This window comes from Girardinichthys multiradiatus, chromosome 23 (assembly GCF_021462225.1).
Source record: "Girardinichthys multiradiatus isolate DD_20200921_A chromosome 23, DD_fGirMul_XY1, whole genome shotgun sequence".
In the NCBI taxonomy this organism is placed as follows: domain Eukaryota; kingdom Metazoa; phylum Chordata; class Actinopteri; order Cyprinodontiformes; family Goodeidae; genus Girardinichthys; species Girardinichthys multiradiatus.
The window spans coordinates 40,895,035-40,916,300 of NC_061815.1; the positions used below are offsets into that span (position 1 = coordinate 40,895,035).

The 21,266-nt window shown below is 39.0% G+C and overlaps 2 protein-coding genes across 3 annotated transcripts; both read left to right on the forward strand.

Annotated features, from left to right (window-relative positions):
* Positions 1 to 344: 344 nt before the first annotated feature.
* On the forward strand, positions 345 to 12,514 carry slc25a43 (solute carrier family 25 member 43). Of its 2 annotated transcripts, XM_047353184.1 has the most exons (5): positions 355 to 1,009; positions 2,742 to 2,983; positions 3,089 to 3,261; positions 10,778 to 10,912; positions 11,336 to 12,514. In XM_047353184.1, exons 1-5 carry the CDS (start codon positions 735 to 737, stop codon positions 11,546 to 11,548), a joined length of 1,038 nt encoding a protein of 345 aa, XP_047209140.1. In that variant the 5' UTR covers positions 355 to 734; the 3' UTR covers positions 11,549 to 12,514. The 2 variants fall into 2 exon arrangements, with proteins under 2 accessions (XP_047209141.1, XP_047209140.1); XM_047353185.1 differs by lacking the exon at positions 10,778 to 10,912 and having other exon boundaries at positions 345 to 1,009.
* Positions 12,515 to 13,837: 1,323 nt separating this feature from the next.
* On the forward strand, positions 13,838 to 15,915 carry slc25a5 (solute carrier family 25 member 5). The gene is made up of 4 exons (XM_047353187.1): positions 13,838 to 14,065; positions 14,679 to 15,165; positions 15,259 to 15,399; positions 15,489 to 15,915. The coding sequence occupies exons 1-4, from the start codon at positions 13,955 to 13,957 to the stop codon at positions 15,644 to 15,646; spliced, it is 897 nt and encodes a 298-aa protein (XP_047209143.1). The 5' UTR covers positions 13,838 to 13,954; the 3' UTR covers positions 15,647 to 15,915.
* Positions 15,916 to 21,266: the final 5,351 nt, after the last annotated feature.

The window sequence follows — 21,266 nt, forward strand, 5'->3', positions numbered from 1 at the left end:
TAAATGCTACTAATTTCCTTATCATAAAATTACATGCAATAAATTCAGTGTTTATTTAAAGTATTTCAAGGTTCCTGTGCTGTAGTCCCTTGTGAAATATTTCAAGCTATCATTATGATCTTTAAAATAGACCCCAACATCTGATTGGTTGACCAGCACTATAAGTCCACTTCCGACCAATTGTATTGATTAGAGCAGTGTTTGCCCCTCCCTCTGACTTCTATAGTTAAGGCTGGCATAAAATAAATGCAAGATGTGACGGAACAATAAATAAAAAAATAATAAATAAATACAAAATGAATTACACGTTTTTTTATTTTTGTTTTATTGATGTCATATGTGTGTAAAAATGTACATTTTAGTAAATTATCCAAGTATTTATTTTTCTTTTGAGTTATGGCATTTTCGGACCTCCATATTTATTTGCGTACTTTTATCCTTATTTCCCAAAAACGGTCAAAGTATTGATTTATTGAACTGGGGATCTGAACGTAGGTCAAAGAGCGCCCTCTCGTGTTTAACTGAGTTCTTCCACAGGATCAAATGAAAGTGACGTGGATATTTTTGTCACATAACACCACAGGCCCCGCAAAGGAGACCACACCTTCTCGCTTTTTAAATTTAGATGTCTGACCCGTCCACACAGGTCGCTGGCTGTCCGTCGAAGAAACAGCGAAACCATCCCGGAGGTCGAGGAGTTCAGAGTTCAGAGTTCAGGCTAAACAACCAGAGGGATGGTGGTCTCGGTGAAAAACGACACCCGGCTGACCAGCTCTCAGAGCTTTCTCTGCGCCGGTTTCGCTGGTTTATTCAGCAAAACCATCACGTCCCCCCTGGAAGTGGTGAAGATTAAAAGTCAGGTGGGAACTTTTCACTGCAAAGGTGGCTTCCTGCAAACTTTTCTCGTCATCCACCAGAATGAGGGACTTCGAGGATTTTGGAAAGGAAATATGGCCTCCTGTCTCCGCCTGTTTCCATACACAGCAGTTCACCTCACAACATACAGGAAGTAAGTCTAGCAGCAGATTAGTGGGATTAAATGTCTCAAATTTAACCTCTTTTTATAGCTGTTGTGCGACTGTTCATCTATTACTTAGCTTTTAGATTGCGTTGATTTTGCACATTTGCGCTAATCCCAATATGGATCAAGCAACCTTACTTTTTTAAAGCGTAAATGTTTGACATTTTACAATAAAAAGCGTTGTTGTCGTTTTGTTTTGTCGTTTACTTAAAAGCTACGCAAATACTTCCTGTTTGGGTCATGTGAGACCCACCCTCTTATTTCCAGCCAATCCGGAGGCCGCATTTACTCACTCCATGTTTAAAGTTATGTGTGTCTGTTATGCCCCAGGTTGTGTCTCACAGGTGCGCTAAGGAAGGTAATACTTTGCAGTTTAAAGGGGAAAAAAAACATCGCCAGGAGCAGAAACACAACTTTGAAAGTATAGACATTATAAAACACACCCAAGAACATTAATTTAATCATTTCAGGTGTTACTCATAGATTTTGCCTCCTATCTTCAGCAGCTTGATTAAAATTGATTCAATTACTTTAATCAATATTTTAGATCAAGACTCTTGTAAACTGTTATCAGGTTTAGGTTGATTTATAAAATCCATTAGTAGATAACCTGCAAATTACCTGCTGATTTAAAAAAAAACTAAATTATGTGAAAAATAATATTTAATATTTTGATCAGATAAGAAATCATTATTCCTTAGATACTAAAATACTTAAATGATTTCCTATTTATTAATTTAATAATTTTAATTTATTTGTTTAATTACCTTAATTAATAAATATTATGTAAAGAAAAGAAGATTTGAACTGTTTTTTGTGTTCAAAATATCTTGAATAAAAAAACAAAATATTTATTTTGCTTTGAAAAAGAAAATGTTTAATGAATGCAAATTTATATTATAAAACCAGTTGCTATATATGGTTTTATAGCCCACAGTCATCCCTTCTAAGTCTGCTTCTCTGTGTGATCTTGTCTTTAAAAGGACAAAATATATTAAGGAATTGGGAAAAATTATCTTTTGGGGTTTTTCAGCTTTTAACCATTAAATAATTTTGACAAAATAACCATTAATCACAGTACTATTCAGCTGTAACAGAGAAACAGTGTTTTATATTTAATTTGTCTGGGGTTAGATCCCTTTGCAGTCTTTGGAAAACCTACTAAAGGGAGAATTCCTACCTGTGAGGCCCGGCTGAGGGCAGACTGAAACCCATCTGTTGGGTTACTACAGGACAAAACAAACCACTGATCTCTTACAGCATGATTACAAAAAGAAACAGGCATTAAACTGAGTAGTAATCCAGCAAAGAACATCAAATCCAGTCCGCTGAGTGGGTGCTTTAAAACACGTTGGTCTCTCAGTGGTTGTATACACACTTATTATGCAAACCCATGTTTCTGTTTTCCAGGAAAAGAAAGCCCCCTTCCTCCTTAATCCCATGTTTTTGCATAAACCCATGTTTTCCTACAGATGGTTTCAGGTTAATGGCCTTAAAGTAAACTGTTGAGCTTAAATGTCTCCAGAAGTATAATTTATTTCAATCTAAACAGCAGGGGTCTTGTCTGCAATGCAGTTGTAGATTCCACACCAAGGTAGAAGGTGTTAAATATATTGTAGAAGATCCACATCACTTGTTGAACCTTTGTAGACAAATAGAAGAAGACAAATAGAAGAAGTATTGACTTATTTGATTACATGCTGGTTTGTGGTATGTGCAGGATAGTCCACCTTCACATGGATGAGCTGGGTTTCATCTCCCAGTGGAGGGCCATATTTGCTGGAGGACTGGCTGGCGTCGCTGCAGCCCTGCTCACGTATCCTCTGGAGATGGTGGAGACCAGACTCATCGCTCAGAACTCCAGACAGCCCACCTACAACGGCGTAGCTCACACTCTCTCAAAGATCTACAGGAATGAAGGGCTGCCTGCTCTCTACAGAGGATTTTCCCTCACCGTTTTGGGTATGTATGCGTCTTCCTGAAAATGTATTTATTTAATAAAAGTGGTGCGCATGCATCTCACATTGATACGGCAGTAATTACTTCCTACATCTTTTCCGCCTACAGGTGCGGTTCCCTTTTCTGTCGGATGTTATGCGGTTTACATGAGTTTGGACAAGCTGTGGCAGGAACCATCTTTTCGCTTCACTCCTCTTCAGAACTTCATTAATGGCTGCTTTGCAGCAGGAGTGGCTCAAACGCTGTCTTACCCCTTTGAAACTGTTAAACGGAAAATGCAGGTGGGTTATCAGCAGGCTGTTTTATTTTAGTGTATTTTTTCCTGTTTTGACTTTTGAGCCTCAGTTTTACTGTGTCCATGGATAATACAACAATTTGAAACTGTGTGTGAAGTGGAAACTTCATCTGAGTTTTCAATAGGCTATTTTATTTTATTTTTTGTTGTGTTCATTTCATTTCATTTACTGTAACCTTCTTTTTCTGTTTGCTGTGCGCCTTAGTTATATTGATAGTGAATAACATAGGTTCCAATTTCACGAATCGAAGCCCAGGAACAATGAGTTAAAGAAGAAGGTCAAATGTTACAAATTCACACACAAAAAAAGAAAAATCTCAAACTTTCCTAAATTGTAACCCTGAGTTTGCTGGAACACTGCAGATTATTTGTGGTGAAATGTTATGTTTTGTCAGATTTTACAAATGAATTTTAACTTTTGACCTTTATGGAAGCAGAAACAGAAGACTTTGTCGGTTCTCCTGCTGCCTTCAGAGAAGCCATTGATTTTGTCCATCGCCTGAATGCAATTTAAGAATGATGAATATTTGACCTGCCAGCGCAGGTGGTTGATACAGATGGAGACTTTTTATTCATCTTTTAAGAACCTTGCCTTTTGCATTCTTTTTTATTTCATCGTACTAAATAGGGGGCTGCACGGTGGCGCAGTTGGTAGCACTGTTGCCTTGCAGCAAGAAGGTCCTGGGTTCGATTCCCGACCAGGGGTCTTTCTGCATGGAGTTTGCATGTTCTCCCCGTGCATGCATGGGTTCCCACCGGGTACTCCGGCTTCTTCCCACAGTCCAAATACATGGCTGTTAGGTTAATTGGTAACTCTAAATTGCCCTTAGGTGTATGAATGAGTGTGTGCATGGTTGTTTGTGTGTTGCCTTGCGATGGACTGGCGACCTGTCCAGGGTGTACCCTGCCTCTCGCCCATAGACTGCTGGAGATAGGCACCAGCTCCCCCGCGACCCACTATGGAATAAGTGGTAGAAAATGACTGACTGACTGAGTACTAAATAGGACCACCCAAATCTGCTTTTAATAAATGTATTAAACTTGGCTAAATACAGCTAGCAGTTTCAAATAGACTGACGCAACTCCTGTTCTTACTGCTGAAAATGCTTTTTTTTCCCCTACATTTTTCAATCGAGTCTAAAAGTATTCCTCTTTTTAATAAGTGTTGTATTTACAATGTAAATGCACATCCCATTCCTACAAAAATATTTGACTACTTTATTTGTTTAACTAAAATACAACATGCTCAGTTTATTGTAGGGCAGGTAAAAACATCACAGTGTAATTTTAGTTTGTAAAAAGTTATAATTTTGTGGCCTGCAAGTACATTTGACTTTGGCTCACATGACAAAGGTTTGGACACCACTTCCCTAAAAAGATAATCATGTTTCAAACCAAGTTTTTAAACTTAATTAGTATCACAAGTGCCTTTGAGCTTTTTATCAGCGTATAAGCAGGTTTAAAAGGAACTACCATGCCATGTCGTGTGCACCACACTGAACATGGAGCAGACAAGGCTGTATGGACAGCTCAGACAGAAGAATATACTCTAGGTATGTACATAAAGCCTACTAGACAATCTCCAGGTAGCTTCATGTTCTTGTAGAAATATTATTTCAAAAGTGAAAGGTTCATGAGACTGCAGCTGGTCTCCCAGGATGTGGATGCAGCACCACGCTGATCAGAAAGATTGTGTTGATGATAGAAAAAAAGCCAAGGAAACAGTCTAGAATCAAGGAAGGAGAAATCAAAGGTCAAAGTATAGGTTTTTCTGATTGCAGGACAGATCCTCTACTGATAGAAAACATCAAAAAATTGAGTCTGGAATTCACCAAAACGCATGTTGACAAGATTCAAAGTTTCTAATATCTCCTGAATAAAGGAAACAAGACTGGAGCTAGTCTCTTTAGTGGTACTGATTTTGTGTGTGGGGCCGCTGTGCTGCATCTGCCACTGGCGACCTTGGATCTGTGCAGAGCACAATGATGACTCAAGGCTACCAAGAGCAAAATATCCTTCCCAGTGTCCAGAAGCTTAGTCCCGGTTGCAGGACATAGATCCCGTACAGGATGAAGACCCAAAACATACAACTTGATAATCGTTAGGAAAAAACCCATCAGAATATTCCTTAACGGCCTTTAATAGATCTTAATCCAAATCAACATCTGGAGAAAAATGTAAAACAGCCCCAGGTCTCATTGTGAAGTGCAGAGATCCGTTGCTTCAAGTTTTTAAATGAAGGGTACCTTATTTTTGTCCACGATATTTTTGTTTGCTTACTAACATGGAATATTGAACTAAATCACAACCAATAATCAAAAGCAAAGTCTGAGTTTTGTGCAATATGAAATAAGCAATATGATGTACCTTCAATCGTTTGTCAGCAATAGCTCTTTTTCTGGTTTTTGCATTTATAGTGGAAGGACTTTCTCTGTCAGTGGTCATAATGTTATGTCCTATCAGTGTGTTGGTGCATAAACAGGCAAATGAAAATGTAATTGAATAAAGAAAAGCAAAATCTGGTCATATTACATCAAACACAGTTTTTAAAATGTAACTTTTATATTAGGTGTAAAAGAAAAATGCATTCAGCTACAAAAACAGATGAATACAGGAGATAATCTTTAATTTTATGAGAGAAAAATATAGCTCTAGTAAAATTAGTAAGTTCCTGCTACAACTGGTTGAACAAGACCCAGTGAAGTGACTTTACTGCCACTGTTTTACCAGAAGGGGGAAGTAAGGACGTGTCCAAATTATTCAATTACAGTCTAGTCTATGACCTTAAAAGAGGCCATAAACTAACTGAACGGGAGACCTTTACTGGAGAGAAAAATAAATCTGTGCATAAAACATGCTTTTGAAATGGATAATAGTAAATAGATATTATGTACAAATAGTATTAGGTCATTTTCTGTATGTTTTGTAATGATTGCATGTACTGTATTCGTCCTTTAATTCAAATTTCAGACTTCTTCTGGTTTTATTAAGCAGGACACATGGCGAACAATGGTTCTGCAAAGGACTGAATACTTTATCTGGGTTTCGTCTGCCTATTATTAGATCCCACAAGGTTTAACAGCAGCTGGGAATGTGAATGTGCCCTAGGTCTGTCAGGCTATAGATAAGTTCTCTAAAGATAGACCATAACTGTCAGATAACAGGAGCTCTGAGAGCTGTGTGTTTCCAGATAATTAAACCTATGCTGTTGTCATTGAAATGCTTTCATTTAATGAGAAGCACAGGGTTAAACATTAACCCACTGAAGAGAATAGTTAAAAAGATGCTTCCAGAAGCATGAGGTAATGATTTAAGATAGGCGTGGTATAATTTCACTTCTTAGTGAGCTTTATGTTTCCACTGCAAATTCTAGGATACCTACATGTGACCTCAGCAGTGATAGTGGCACATGGTGGCCTGCTGGATCTTCGACAAACCTACGTGAACTCAAAGGCACTCAGGGTGCTAATGGCCCCACGGGAGGTTAAATATCTGGACGTCCACCAGAGTCAGAACAGAGGAAGCCTGTTGGAGGTGAAATGACGACGGCAGTCTAGAAAAGGAATTCCAGGAGCTTACTTTGTGGACATTTTTCTCACTTTATCTGCACAGAGTAGTTTAAAAACTTTAAAGGACATGCTGTGGCGTCACACGAGGTTCAGTCTTCAGAGCTGTGGTTAAATAAATATCAAACAGCACAATTTCCATCTGAAGCAGTCCTCCAGTCTTGTGGCAACATTTGGTTGATGGATGTTTTGTTTAACAGCAAACACACACAATGCAAGCAATGTTTAGGTGTGCGCTGGTCGTGAAATTTTCCAGAAAAGCACTGAAATTTTCCTGAAATATTTCAGAGGAGCTTCTTCCTGAATCGGAAATGTCCACAGTTCTTTTGCTGTTTATTTATTTCTGGCAATTGTCATACATAGAACCCTTCGGTGAAGAAGTTTAGCTGAACTGCACTTTATTTTATTATTATAGTGACAATTGTTAAATATTTACAAATACAGACATATATTTTTAGAAAAATCCAATATTTTATTTGAGTACATTTATTCAGTTGGAAAATCATCAACTTTATGAAGTTTCTTTTTTTATAAAATATAATGTTTTTTGAAAATTTTCTGAGAAATAAATCTAAGAAATAAAGCATTTTTAAAAATGCATACTTTCATTTTTTGAGTTGAACAGTGTTCAGAATTTTTATTGGTAATCCATGACTTCCTGTTTCCCTGGGGTCTAAATATGGTGTGACACATGCACCTGTTTTTCTCAGCCGCTCTTCAAGAAAGGGAATGGCAGTAGAACATGCCGTTCGAGTTGGTCAGGCATGTCCTGATCTTCTAAAATGAGTCAAAGATTACAAGAAATAAGCTACCTGCCTATATTGCTCATATCTATAGACAGATTAATAAATAAAAAGTTTAAAATAACTGGATAAAAACCAGGCTGGTCATAATTTTCTCTCACCAGCATTCACAGAAGAGGATGGTAATGACAGTAGAAAAAAGCTAACTGCTGAAGAACACCATGAATACAGGGGTACCCTAAGGTTCAGTTCTTGGCCCACTTCTTTCAGGTTAAGTATACAGGTCCTTCTCAAAATATTAGCATATTGTGATAAAGTTAATTATTTTCCATAATGTCATGATGAAAATTTAACATTCATATATTTTAGATTCATTGCACACTAACTGAAATATTTCAGGTCTTTTATTGTCTTAATACGGATGATTTTGGCATACAGCTCATGAAAACCCAAAATTCCTATCTCACAAAATTAGCATATTTCATCCGACCAATAAAATAAAAGTGTTTTTAATACAAAAAACGTCAACCTTCAAATAATCATGTACAGTTATGCACTCAATACTTGGTCGGGAATCCTTTTGCAGAAATGACTGCTTCAATGCGGCGTGGCATGGAGGCAATCAGCCTGTGGCACTGCTGAGGTCTTATGGAGGCCCAGGATGCTTCGATAGCGGCCTTTAGCTCATCCAGAGTGTTGGGTCTTGAGTCTCTCAACGTTCTCTTCACAATATCCCACAGATTCTCTATGGGGTTCAGGTCAGGAGAGTTGGCAGGCCAATTGAGCACAGTGATACCATGGTCAGTAAACCATTTACCAGTGGTTTTGGCACTGTGAGCAGGTGCCAGGTCGTGCTGAAAAATGAAATCTTCATCTCCATAAAGCTTTTCAGCAGATGGAAGCATGAAGTGCTCCAAAATCTCCTGATAGCTAGCTGCATTGACCCTGCCCTTGATAAAACACAGTGGACCAACACCAGCAGCTGACATGGCACCCCAGACCATCACTGACTGTGGGTACTTGACACTGGACTTCTGGCATTTTGGCATTTCCTTCTCCCCAGTCTTCCTCCAGACTCTGGCACCTTAATTTCTGAATGACATGCAGAATTTGCTTTCATCCGAAAAAAGTACTTTGGACGACTGAGCAACAGTCCAGTGCTGCTTCTCTGTAGCCCAGGTCAGGCGCTTCTGCCGCTGTTTCTGGTTCAAAAGTGGCTTGACCTGGGGAATGCGGCACCTGTAGCCCATTTCCTGCACACGCCTGTGCACGGTGGCTCTGGATGTTTCTACTCCAGACTCAGTCCACTGCTTCCGCAGGTCCCCCAAGGTCTGGAATCGGCCCTTCTCCACAATCTTCCTCAGGGTCCGGTCACCTCTTCTCGTTGTGCAGCGTTTTCTGCCACACTTTTACCTTCCCACAGACTTCCCACTGAGGTGCCTTGATACAGCACTCTGGGAACAGCCTATTCGTTCAGATATTTCTTTCTGTGTCTTACCCTCTTGCTTGAGGGTGTCAATAGTGGCCTTCAGGACAGCAGTCAGGTCGGCAGTTTTACCCATGATTGGGGTTTTGAGTGATGAACCAGGCTGGGAGTTTTAAAGGCCTCAGGAATCTTTTGCAGGTGTTTAGAGTTAACTCGTTGATTCAGATGATTAGGTTCATAGCTCGTTTAGAGACCCTTTTAATGATATGCTAATTTTGTGAGATAGGAATTTTGGGTTTTCATGAGCTGTATGCCAAAATCATCCGTATTAAGACAATAAAAGACTTGAAATATTTCAGTTAGTGTGCAATGAATTTAAAATATATGAATGTTAAATTTTTATCATGACATTATGGAAAATAATGAACTTTATCACAATATGCTAATATTTTGAGAAGGACCTGTAAATGATTTGTCTTAATGCAGGTTTCTAGATGTGTGCTAATTGTAGCTTATAAGCATATTCCGTCTGTTTCAACACAATTAGCTATTACTTTTATTGCATGGGTCATATGTTTGATTGACTGTAATGGGCGACTTATCACAGAGGTCTCAGGCAAGTTTTGAATAAATTGTAACAAATAAGAGACTACCCAATGTGTCATGCTGCAAATAATAATTTCAGTTATATATATTTTTTAATTTACATTACTGTGTAACATGTCATAAAAGCAGCACCTGTAGCAATTAAGCCAGGAGATTAAGACCGTTGACAGGAAGCTGATCGGATCACATCACAGTCCTGTTTTTATGATGAACTTTAAAAAAATGTAATGTAAGTCTGGAAGCTCATTCTTACTTTTGAATCTTTACATTTAACATCCTCGGGTGTTTAGTAACCTTTTGCATCAACTTACAACTGAATGTCCATTAAGCTGCAGAGCATCAAGTGATCATTGTAAGGTGGCTTCTGGCACAAACAGGCTCAGCATGTGGAGCTCCGTACCTGCAGAGCTGAAACTGTTCTCTGACTGGCATTAGATGAAAACTGAGGCAGTTTCTTAAGCAAAACCAACCATTTAGTCATGAATGATCGACCCCATTCTTTATTTGATTTTATAATATTGATTTTCACTTTATTTCTTTGTTGGTTTTCTGAGGTTTCAATGAGAGTTATGCTTTTACTGATTCCTGTATTTGCATTTTAAGCCGGATATAATTTATATAGCTCAGGCTTAGCATTAGTTAATACTTAAGACTTATCCCTAAATAAATGAACACATAAACTAATCAGTGAGATTTAGCTGCTGCAACAAAAGTTGAATCTATGTTAAGTCTTTTTTTTACACATCAGGGTTACCAATAATTGTTGATAGTGGTTTTATGGATTTATATCCTTTTTATGCTCTTTTCTACTGGATTGAGTACTTATATATCCCCCAAAAAGAGTCATTATAATACCTCTTAAACCCATTTGCAAAAAAAATTAAAACCACTACTTTTGCAAAATGTCCTGTATTATCAATCTGGAATATTTTTGTTATATTTTCTGATGATAAAATGTAGAAAATCAGTTTTCTTCACGTTCTTCAAAATATCTTTGCTATTTACACTTGAAAATGACTTGAGAGTTGTTTTAAAAAACATCAGATGCAATTTACATTAATTTTCTTCATCTTGCTGATATTAATGTTTTAATTTATTGGCACTTCATTACATTTTCTTTCAGTTGGCTTATTCTTTATTTCCTTTTTATTAATTTCTTAGGCACAGAGTCCCCGTCTTCCACATTTTGGTGGCGTGGACGTCCACTTCACTGGAATGGTGGACTGTTTTATGCAGGTTGTAAGAAACAAAGGGGCCCTGTCGCTGTGGAATGGACTAACAGCAAACACAGTAAAGGTGCTTTCACATATTTCCTTATGTCATAAATGCTAGGTTCATTCATATGGTTCGAGTCCTGGTCTGCCTGATCTTGTGTTTTAAATAACCGGCTGTGCCAAAGAAAAGATTTGAAAGGCATGATCTATGCAAAGGCGAGAATGTGGGCAGGACCCAGAAAGTGACGCAGAGTATGTCCACTGCAGGAATACCATGAGCAAGGTTGAACAGCATGCTCCAGTCTCCAATTTCAGCTGCAAATATCTTCAGAGCTGAACATTGTCTCACACGTGATGATCTAATTTAAAATGAGGCTGTTTTAAGGTGTAAAGAAACAATCATTAAAACTTAAAGCCACACGTTTGAGGTAATTTAGGTTAAATCCCTTGTTCTTATAACTCTGAAAGACACTTATCTCCCCCAACCTTTGTCGTTCCCTCACAGATCGTTCCCTACTTTGGCCTTCTGTTCACCTGCTGCGAGATGTGCAAGCAGGTTTGTCTGTACCGTAACGGCTACATCATCTCACCTCTGAGCTACAAGCCCACGCCGGGGGTCGACCAGAGCCTCGGGCCGCACGAGCTGGAGGAGGTCAAGCGCTACTTGAAAAACAGAAACTTTGGGTCAGGGGAGTCGTCGTTTGGAAACCGCTGGTGAAGCTTTATGTGAATGTCCTGCTGAAAAAGGAGGAAACATAAAACACTCCTTACCAGCCTGCACCCCCAAGAGACTAAAACTGAGACACTTTCAGAATCTTTCCATGTATATCTGGCAGTATTAATCATAAATTGCTACCAATTTATAACTGCTTTTATGTACTAACATGTTCCTTAGATGTTAAATATTTATTTATGGTCTTTTTTTACACTGTGCCGCAGCCTAAACGCTTTTTAACTGTAGACATTGAAAGTTGAGCATTATGCTTATGGACAATCATGTAAATCACTGATATGGATTGTTGTTAAATCAATCAGTCATTGAAAAGTTTACATTTAACATAAGTGTTTCCTAACCAACCCAAGAGGATAAAACTGCGTTTAAAATCTTTTCAAAAGATTTTTAAAAATGTTTTAACATTTGCTTTCTTTTTAAGAGCTCTTATTTTAAATACGTATTCTACTGGTGACCTTCCACATTCACATTTTATTATAAAGGGTCATTGCCAAACATGATTCTAGGTGAGAAACTGAACCTGCTTCATACATACCACTCTGTGTACATCTTTATCAAATGTATTTTGATTATAACACCTTTGTATTTTTAGTCATTTATGGTAGAGTCCAGTATGCTCTTTCATCAGTTTGTCCTCCACCTTGTAGTATTTTAAGGCTACATAGTGTACAACATCCTGTATATGGCAAGCCAATGTAACATATATTCATTTCACCAGCCTGTCTAGCTGATCATTGGGATTTTAACTAGTTAAAATGACACATTTCTATCATTCTACTAAGAAGGGTTCCTGGTCTGTCTTAAAAGGAATAGTATGCTTAAGAAATTTAATTTTGAACTTTTAAGTTGACTTGCATGTAAAATGAGTTTGTGTTTCCAGACTCTCTTCTGTTTTCAATTTAAATAAGATTAAAAAAAACAAAATCTTGTAATAAAATAATTTTCATATTGGCTATAAACAAAGTATTTTTTATTTAGCCTACGCTACTCCATATGGATTGTGCTTTGGCTGGATGGCCACTAAGTGGGTCTGGGCTGAAAATAGATACCTATAGATAGATATCGGGCCTATTTGGCAAAACTACCTTTTAATGATAGCTTTCCTTTTCTATCCACAACATAAAAGCCAGATGTGTAGATTGCACAAATTATAGTTGTCCTGTCAACAAGTTCCCTCCCACCTGAGCTGTGGATCTTTGCTGCTCTCACAGAGTTACCATGGTCCTCTGAACTGCTTCTCTGATCAATGTTCTTCTTGCCCAGCCTCTCCGTGTAGTCTCATGGCCATGTTGCAGTCGTACCATGCTCTTTTGATTTTTAGATGATGGATTGAACTGTACTCTGAGATGTTGTATTACATCATTACAATGCTTTGGACCTCTCCACAGCTTTCTTCCTGACCTGTGTTCCTTGTTCTTCATGATGCTGTTTGTTCACTAACGTTCTCTAAAGAAACTCTGAGGCCTTCACAGAAAGACTTTATTTCTAATGAGTTTATATTCCACACACGTGTAATCTGTTTATTACTTAGGTTATTTTAAAAGGCAATTTTTTGCATTGGATTTTATTTAGAGTAAAGTTCATTATTAATACAAATAACTGAGAACCAAGTGTTATTTCTTCCCCATCTCCTAATTGTGTGCTAGTTTGTGTTAATAAAACATATCGAGTTTTTGGTTGTAACATGATTAAAAAAAAAAAAGTTCAAGGGGGGTGAATACTTCTGCTAAAACTTTTTCCTGACATCGTCTCAGTTATTATGTCAGATAGTAAAAATGTCTCTCTGACTGGAATGAATCATGTTATTAATACCTAAGGAGGAAATATGAATGAGGCGTGTTGTTAAATTATTTGTGACAACGGCCTGCCCTACATGCTGTGACAGGTTTTACGTGAACCCAGTCAGCTGATTGACTCGTGTCCTTCTCACTGTGGGAAACACAGTGACCGGGAAAGGACATCAACAGATGAGGTGACCTTTATCCACCATAGTTTTTAGGCCTTGACTGTTTCAGACTGGCAGATGACGCGACCTTTTAATTTAATAAAATTTAACAAAACAGATACAAAATGTCTTCACAAAATGTGAGTCACAAAACTATCCCCAACTTTTTTTGGTAACTGATAAAGTCCTACTCTTGTGGCGCAAAAATCTGTCATTTTATTCCCTGAGTGACCATGGAAACCAGCGAATCTGACTGAAATAACGTCACCCCGCCCCGCCCATCACACTCCCATTCGACCAATAAGAAGCGAGAGTCGAAGTCCACGCTTTTCGTACCGTTCAGTCTCCTTAAAACCTCCTCAAGTCTCGGTTTGTTTCTGCCATTTCAACTCCACCTACAAACCCCACGGAGCGAGCAGCGGGACGGCGACTGGAAACACCCGAAGATGACTGATCAGGCTATCTCCTTTGCCAAGGACTTCCTGGCCGGCGGCATCGCCGCGGCCATCTCCAAAACAGCCGTAGCCCCCATCGAGAGGGTGAAACTTCTCCTCCAGGTTTGAGTTATTCTTCTCAATACAGATACCTGACGTGTTGTGACGACTCAGCTGTTGATGCGGCATCCTTGAAACCGCTGACTCTTAGATCCGGACCTAATGCAATGATCATTGCTGATACAGAATTAAAAAAAAGGCATGGATGCTGTAGCGTCAAGAGCAGAAAGCTGGCTATAAATAGTAAATCGCAGCAGCTCTGTCAGGGATTGGTGCAGGCACAGATGAAAAATGAGCATATTCGAGGCGGACCAGACCAGTTATGTAATAGTCAGGCCTCAATGCTGCAGCACTCCACAGGAGGAAACACAGTGTCCCATACCAGACTCATGTGGTCACCTGCTGAGGCTGTGGTGTTTAAAAGCGCTCTTCTTCTAAGTGTTGTTAGTTTGGCTTAACAACTTGCAGACAAGGTCATGGGAAGTGTTGCGCCACTGTTTCCCACTACTGCATAGGGGCCTGGATGCAGCAGCAGGAGGAGGAGGGAGGGGAGGGGAGGGGGCAAGGCTGTGAATCATTGAATGGATGCATAAAGAGTTGAACCAGCACATGGATAAAATGCGGGAAATAACAGAGTATGGCAAAATATGAACGCTGTTTTCTGCTTTCCTTACAGGTGCAACATGCCAGCAAACAGATCACAGCCGACAAGCAGTACAAGGGCATCGTGGACTGCATTGTCCGCATCCCCAAAGAGCAGGGCTTCCTTGCCTTCTGGAGAGGCAACCTGGCCAATGTCATCAGATACTTTCCCACACAGGCCCTCAACTTTGCTTTCAAGGACAAGTACAAGAAGATTTTCCTGGATGGCGTAGACAAGCGCACACAGTTCTGGAGATACTTTGCAGGTAACCTGGCGTCCGGCGGTGCAGCAGGGGCCACGTCCCTGTGTTTTGTCTACCCCCTCGACTTTGCCAGGACCCGTCTTGCTGCTGACGTGGGCAAAGCAGGACAGGAACGTGAGTTCAAGGGCCTGGGAGACTGCTTGGCGAAGATCTTCAAGTCTGATGGCCTCAAAGGTCTGTACCAGGGCTTCAATGTTTCAGTGCAGGGCATTATCATCTACAGAGCGGCCTACTTTGGCGTCTACGACACAGCAAAGGGTGAGTTTGCAAACTTTGACTGTCTCTCACCTCAATGAGCTCCTCGCCTTTAGGCAAGAAAATTAACCTTTTGAATTGATGCGTCTCTTTCAGGCATGCTCCCAGATCCCAAGAACACACACATTGTTGTGAGCTGGATGATCGCTCAGTCAGTGACAGCCGTCGCCGGTCTCGTGTCCTACCCCTTCGACACTGTCCGTCGTCGTATGATGATGCAATCTGGACGTAAAGGAGGTAACAACTCCAACATGCTGGCTTCATAACTGTCAAAACCTCTGTTTGTAGCCATGACTTAGATATTTCCACATTTTCCTTTTTCACAGCTGATATTATGTACACTGGCACCCTGGACTGCTGGAGGAAGATTGCACGTGATGAAGGCAGCAAGGCGTTCTTCAAAGGAGCGTGGTCCAACGTGCTCAGAGGCATGGGCGGTGCCTTTGTGCTCGTCTTGTATGACGAGCTTAAGAAAGTCATCTAAGTTGATTTGTGTCTCTCCACTGTTCATGTTGTGAAATTTATCTGTAACATATCTTGTACATTTGGACTTAAATACATGAGCTACATATGTTTATAGGGGACCAACTAGTATTTTTTACTAGTTGTAATGGGGGAATCTATTATGCACTCATTTCTTGGCCCATGTTTTCTCTTTTTTCCTTTTTTGTTTTTGCCCCTCATGAGAATTTCATTCCCTGACTGCAAGAACTTTGCCAGAATAAGAGAAATAAAGGCAACCTAGTGCGTGAATGTCCCACCTGGTTTCAAACTGACATGCATGAAGGGTTTCCAGGGGAGCATGCATCTGGCAGCCTCTTGTGAGAGCTGTAAGCTTAGAGCTACAGGTTGTAGATGGGGTGAGCCAAAATAAGCTGAGAAAGTTGACCTGCTCACGATATTTCAAGGCGCTGTTGCAGAAGGGTGATAGGCAGGTTGTCTGGGAGCTGGACATTTGAACTCACTGTAGAGGAACGACTAGGATTACATCCAGGGGGGTTGGATTATTCCAACCTGCTAAATATACTTCGATCTTTTGCCGTGCTCTTTCTGTCTGTCTCCAACTGCTGTGACGGAGGATTTGTATCCTCTATCTGACTATTTACGAATATGGCACGCAAGTTATTTACTGTCACAGCCAAGAAACATGGTGTCTTTAAAACAAAGTGAGATCTTACAGCTAAATAAGCCCCCTTAAGGTTTGAATTCCTCCTGACGCACAACCTTTTCAGCATAAAGAGTTGTAGGCTTTGACCTGGTAGTAGCATGCGGCAGGACAGGACGTAATGTACTCCTTGGTCCCTAACCAGGGTGTGTACTCCAACTCCTGTCGGTAATATTTGCCCTTGTGCATGCGATATAAATATGGGAGGGTTGTAGAACAGGTTTTTAATTCCCTCACAGTGATTTGATGAGGCTTCCAGAAGCTACGTTGATACATTCATTTATTTTAAGATGAATAATTAAGAAGTTACAGTTAATAAAATCCAGAAAAATGTCAGTTGCTCAGATTTCATTTAATGTCAGTGTAGTTAAGGTCATTTTCCCCTGTAGTCTTTTGTAATAATTAGATCTTTAAATCAATATTAGTTTAATCAAAGGTAAATTCTGACCCTGTGAATATGTCCTCTAACCACCAAGGTTAAGGAAGAGACACAATGATCCTGAACCCGAAGGAGACAAAATCCTTTTAGCAAACACTCAGATTACATGATTTTCTCAGCTGGACTGTCCTCTGCAGTGACCTGAACTTGACTCCTTTGTTATTACTAAAATGAAAGTAGCAAAGAAAGTACTAAAATTATTTGCATTTGCTCTATACCAGAATAATGAGAGAATTGATTTTTTTAGTTTAGTCAGAAATCTGCGTACACTAAGATTATTCTGCCTAGGAAAGCCCAGATGATGATGATGTTATGGTTTAGTAAGCTGGTTTCACAACATTTCAGTTAAATTGAGGCACGCCTGTGTATGCTTTTTAAGGCTACACGTCAAACACACTGCTTCCTTGTCTAATATCAAGGGCAAAATATTAAAATCTGCCATTAGGAAGAAAGCTTTTGATCTCTATATGTCTGGATTTTCCTTGGGTACAATTTATAAGTTCCTGAAGGTCCCACGTTCATCTGTTCAAATAATATAGAATAACCACAGAAATGTCCAGCCATCATTCGGTTCAGGAAGGAGACAGGTTCTCTGTCCCTGAGATGAACTTAATTTGGTGTGAAATGTTCATATCAACAACTAAACAAAAGAAAATTACCTTTTGAAGGTGCAAATAAGAGTGTCACTATCCACTGTGAAACACGTCTTACACTTGCATGGGCTAAAAGACCACTTAGCGAAGAAGAACCCATTATTTCTAAAGTCCGTTTAAAGCCAAATTACATTTAGCAATATCCCTCTGGGACAAAGACCAACATTTTGGAGATGTTTCCTGTGAGCTGATAAAACTAAAGCTAACGTGTATGGCCATAATGAACATTATATGTGGAAGAAAAAGGAAGGAAGTTTGCAAAGCTGAGAACACCATCCCAACTGTGAAGTACAGGGGAGGTACAATCATGATACACATGATATCTAGGCCTCTTGGTGCAGGACTTCACAAGATAGACGGCATCATGAGGAAAAAACATTATGTGGAAATATTAAGGGAACATCAGACATTGGTTAAAAGCTTGGGCACAAATGGTTCTTCCGAATGGACAATGACCGTAAGCAAACTGCCAAATTGGCAATTAAGTGGTTTAAGGACTGCAGAGTTTATTTTGAGTTAGTCACACAGTGAAAAAATGGGAATATGTGTTATATAATAGTGTATGTAATCATCTAGTTTCAACTATATTCATTCACTCCAAGCAATCCAACCCCTTACTCAAATACGAACCCTTTACTTAAATTAAAGTTGCAAAATTACAATCTAAAAACAGCAGAGTTTTCTTTCCTTTTTAAATTTTCTTTAGCAAAAATGTGCCACACCAATCCATTTATCAATTTAGTTGGAAAGGAATCTGCTGATGTAAATAATATTCAACTTATAATAGCAGTAGCTCTGCAGTACTCGCATGAAACAACATAGTAATCAGTTTGTGTATTAACATGCAAGACATTTCATTGTGGCTACACCCCCTAGGAGATTTTTGTCAGCTGGGCTGTTACATAATGTCAGCTGTTAGACTGAATTATGTCACAACATCATGGTAGCACAGAGCTTTCCATGCATGGAGGGGAAAAATAATAGCAGCCTGTGTGTCCATGCAACAATATAAAGCTACACAATATAAGAGCTGATTTACTGTACATTTATTCTTACAGAAATATTACAAGCATGTATGATTTTCTTCTATCCAGACAAATATTTCTTAATAGCTTCTTGTGTGTAACTAAAATCACATATTTTTTATAATATACCAAAACAAATACTAATGGCTGGGTTTATTTATTTCATGCTCAGTCTTTATTACGAAACAGGTAAGAGCGCCCCCTTGTGGAATTAAACACTACATTCAAAGGCTGTGAGATTTTTTGCTCTATCTTTCAGAGTAACAGCAACTCGTAAAAAGCATTTAGAACCTGTTACATGAGAGCAATAAACTGTTTTGTAGCATAATCATTTGTTCCAATGGCTGGTTCAATACAAACATAAGGTCCAGAAAAATCTGGAAGATTTCTGAATTAAAAGTCACACGTTCCAACCATTTTCTACAGGTAAATCACAATAAATTTAAATATTGATTGAAGAGTTGGTTTATTTGATTAATTTGTCTATTATTTAGATCCAATACACACAATACAATATATTTCAAGCCTTTGTTTCTGCTGATCAAATCAAACCTATAAAAAAGGATTAATACAGAAATGTCAGCGTGCTGAAAAAAATATAAATGTACTGTAAAGTAAATGTACTAAATACTTGATTGTGACTTTTTTTTTATTAGTTAAGATTTAAGAATATTACGTAACACTGGTTTAGAAAAGGCTTTGTAAAGCAGTATGACTTCATGGGGAAAACTGCTGACTTGACGGTTGTCCAGCAAATAGTCATTGACCCCCTTAAAAAGGAGGGTAAGCCAGAAAGAGCCACTATAATAAAAAGTGATGTATCCAACAATATTAATGAAAAGTTAAATTGAAGGAAAAAGTGTGTTAGAAAAAGGTGCATAAACATTGCAGACAACCACAACTTTGAGAGGTTTCCAGAGCAAAGCCCAATTACAAGTGTGGGGGCCACACACAGATTTCACATTTATTGAACCAAGCACAATGCCAGAAGTGTCTTAACTGGGTTAAGGAGAAAAGGGACTGGACTATTGTTCAGTGGTCCAAAATTATCTTTTTAGATTATAGTACAGTTTGCATTTTATTTGGAAATCAAAGTCCCAGTTTGAAGGAAGGATAAAGGGGCAATGAATCCAAGTTCAGAGTGAAGTTTCCACAGCCAATGATGATTTGGGAAACCATGTCTTCTGCTTGTTTTGGTGTACTGTGTTTTATCAATTCCAAAGTCAGCCCAGCCATCTACCAGGACATTTTAGAGCACTCTATGCTTCCCTCAGGTGACAAGATTTATAAATAAGCTAATTTGATTTTAAAGCAGGACTTGGCACCTGCACATACTAAAAAAATGCTTTAATGACCAATATTCTCCTTGTGGTTGATTGGCCAGCAAACTCAGCATTATTAAAGGAAAGATGAAAGACGTGAGATCCAACAATGCAGGCAAGCTGAAGCTCGTTATTAAATTAAATCTGAGGTTACTTCACAACTCAGTAGAAACGCAGGCTGATCACCTCCATGCCACATTGCGTTAATGCAGGAATCCATGCAAAGGAAGTCATAAGTATTGAGTGCATATACTGTGAGGTACAACCCTGAACAGTCTGTCCTACAGACACAAAGACAGACAATCATGGACACTCAAAGAGCAGTTTAGTCATCAGTGACCAAACAAGCATGTTTCTGTTGGGAGGAAATCAGTCTACCAGCCTGTCCACATTAAAAGTCCATTAATTTACGAAAATATAAAATGTTTTTTATGCATCTCTGCAAAAACTGCCTAGCCAAAAAAAAAATGGCACATGGATTTAATGAAGCCAATAGGTATGAGCCTCCTATTGTATAATTACTGCATGGGCGATTATCTTTCAGCTGGCAACAAGTTATTTAACCTCAGCTGATGCAATGAGTAGCTTCTCATTTCTTAAACAACCATGTCAAAAGACATCCTGTAGTTGTGCAAAAAATGTCTGTTTAAGAAGGGTCTAGGGTTGGCATGAATTAAGCAGAGAAAACATCTAAGGAGATTGCAGAAACCATTGAAACTGGGTTGAGAACTGTCCAACGCATTATTAAAAACTGGAAGGATATTGAGAAACCATCGTCTTCGAGGAATAAAAGGGTGGGAAAAAAATCCTAAATGATCGTGATCAGCAACCTCTTTTTTGGCCAAATCAAATTAAGAAAATCAACAGTAAGACTCAGGGGTATATTTAATAGTGAAAGTAAGAGCATTTCCACACACACAATTTGACGGGAATCCAAGGGATTGGGACTGAACAGCTGTGTAGCCTTAAGAAAACCACTAATCAGTGAGGCCAACCAGAAAAAAAGGCTACAATTTGCTAGGGAGCATAAAGATTGGACTCTAGAGCAATGGAAGAAGATCATATGGTCTGATGGGTCCATATTTACACTGTTCCAGAGTGATGGGCGCATCAGGGTAAGAAAAAAGGCTTTGCACAGCGGTCAGACTCTACCATCATCAATGCAATATCCCAGAGAAAAATTAATGCAACACTGGATGGAACTAAATCTTGTGACATTGCAGAAGCTTATCAAAAAAATGCCACAGCGAATGCGTGCCGTAATCATAGCTAAAGGCGGTCCAACAAAATTTTAGAGTGGGTAACCTTGTTTTTTGGTGGCAACTTTGTTTTAGCCAGGCAGTGTATATTGGGTCTTTCAACACCTACAGTTTATCTCAAGAAGAAAAGCTATGGGGAATCTTAGTGATTAAAGTTGTGAGGAGAAAGTCACAATTGGATGCATAGCTTTCGGCTCCTTGGGTAGCAGAAGGTGAGAAATCATTAGTAGACAGGTCTGGT

Excerpts from the sequence above, each read along its gene's own strand:
- slc25a43 (XM_047353184.1), top strand. The coding sequence starts at position 735 with ATGGTGGTCTCGGTGAAAAACGACACCCGGCTGACCAGCTCTCAGAGC. Across the intron at positions 2,984-3,088 it reads ATTTTCCCTCACCGTTTTGG|GTGCGGTTCCCTTTTCTGTC; the intron begins GTATGTATGCGT and ends TTCCGCCTACAG. Across the intron at positions 3,262-10,777 it reads CTGTTAAACGGAAAATGCAG|GCACAGAGTCCCCGTCTTCC; the intron begins GTGGGTTATCAG and ends TTAATTTCTTAG.
- slc25a5 (XM_047353187.1), top strand. The coding sequence starts at position 13,955 with ATGACTGATCAGGCTATCTCCTTTGCCAAGGACTTCCTGGCCGGCGGC. Across the intron at positions 14,066-14,678 it reads GGGTGAAACTTCTCCTCCAG|GTGCAACATGCCAGCAAACA; the intron begins GTTTGAGTTATT and ends CTTTCCTTACAG. Across the intron at positions 15,166-15,258 it reads CGTCTACGACACAGCAAAGG|GCATGCTCCCAGATCCCAAG; the intron begins GTGAGTTTGCAA and ends CGTCTCTTTCAG.